The sequence below is a fragment of the Crocodylus porosus genome, unplaced genomic scaffold (assembly GCF_001723895.1).
Source record: "Crocodylus porosus isolate Cpor-Errol unplaced genomic scaffold, CroPor_comp1, whole genome shotgun sequence".
Lineage (NCBI taxonomy): Eukaryota > Metazoa > Chordata > Crocodylia > Crocodylidae > Crocodylus > Crocodylus porosus.
In genome coordinates, this window is record NW_017728906.1 from 156,408,604 (window position 1) to 156,409,987 (window position 1,384).

At 38.5% G+C, this 1,384-nt stretch overlaps 1 protein-coding gene across 1 annotated transcript in view; it reads left to right on the top strand.

Annotated features, from left to right (window-relative positions):
• Nucleotides 1-1,384, top strand: part of PROSER1 (proline and serine rich 1) — a 27,722-nt gene that overhangs the window by 16,568 nt on the left and 9,770 nt on the right. Inside the window, exons 8-9 of the mRNA XM_019528516.1 lie at nucleotides 403-498; nucleotides 599-643. Coding sequence (XP_019384061.1) covers nucleotides 403-498; nucleotides 599-643 — 141 coding nt within the window. The remainder of the gene's footprint in view (nucleotides 1-402; nucleotides 499-598; nucleotides 644-1,384) is intronic.

Genomic DNA, 1,384 nt, shown 5'->3' on the forward strand with positions numbered 1-1,384 from the left:
TCCCTCCAGAAGTTCCCTGACTAAATCCTCACTGACATTTGGCCTGGGTGTGCCTCCCCTGGGGCCTGAGGGGGTCCCTGTGCGGGGAGGGGTTGATCCGGTCCCTGCTCAGGAAAATGAAGGCGAAGAAATTGTTAAATAGGTAGCTTTGTCATCTGGTGTGAATACCAGATTTCCTAGTGTGTCCTGCAGAGGCCCCACGTTACCCAGTACCTTCTTTTTGCCTCCTATGTATTTAAAAAAGGACGAATTGGTTTTGTTTTAGAGGATTAATTGGTTTTGTTTTAATCTGCTAAAAAGTTTATCACCTCGAATATGTTCTTTTAAAGGAAAGATTTAACTCATCTGCTGTTGAACAATATATGTATTAATGGGCATATATTTAATGGTTGTGTTTTTTAGGTGCTTACAACAATGCAGGTCTAGTTTCCATGGCAAATGTTATAGCTCCTGGCTTGCCAGCTCCTCCACCATATACCCCTAATCAAGTGGTATCAGGTAAAGTATGTTTGTCTACAAAAGTAAACAGGACTACTTTGATTTTTTTTTCCCCAATTGATTGCAGATGGATAATAACTAGTTTTCATTCTCTGTGTAGAAAATGAAGACCTTTCCAATCAGACAAAACCTTCCCAAAATCAAGGTAAGGTGCATCTTTGCAGGGAAAGTGTGCTCTATTTCAGTGTAATTTCTTTCTTTTTAGAAAGCATAAATTATTTTTTAAACCTCAAGATCTTTTTTTTTATTGGGGCCTGATTTTAAATTTCTAAAGGGGGTTTTCAAATGTTACCTAGACACCAACGCCCAATGAAATAACGCATTAGTGAGCTCTTAAAAATTGCAGTCGTTTTCCACTGCAGTATGTTTAAGTGCCTTTAAACATCTGCCCATATTACATAGATCCACTCAAACTTCGCATTTTTAAGTGTGCACAATTGTCTAGAAAATAGGCCATTGACTTAAGAGACCATACTTTGAGTGCTTTAAAATGACATGAATAGTAACTGTTGGTACTTGCTTTTTGTTTAATTTAGGGGCTGACTGTGTAGTAGTTAGACAAACAAGACTCAAATGGGAAACTTGAATGCAGAACCAATAGATTTTTATTATATGTTCATACTGTCTAGCTTGTAAAAATCCACATGTGGAGAAGCTTCCTCCCCACTGGTATGTGTGTCTGTACTCTCTTGTCTTCTACTTAAATTTCAAACTCTTTAAGGCAGTGTCTCTCTTTTCTCTGGCTTTGAACACCCAGGATCCATGAGTAAGTCTCCTTGGCATCATGGCAATACCAATAAATAATGATGGTGAAACTCATGGTCTACTGATCACATGGCTGTTGTGAGCAGCTATGCCAATGAGAAACCAAACTCATCTAAGTTAG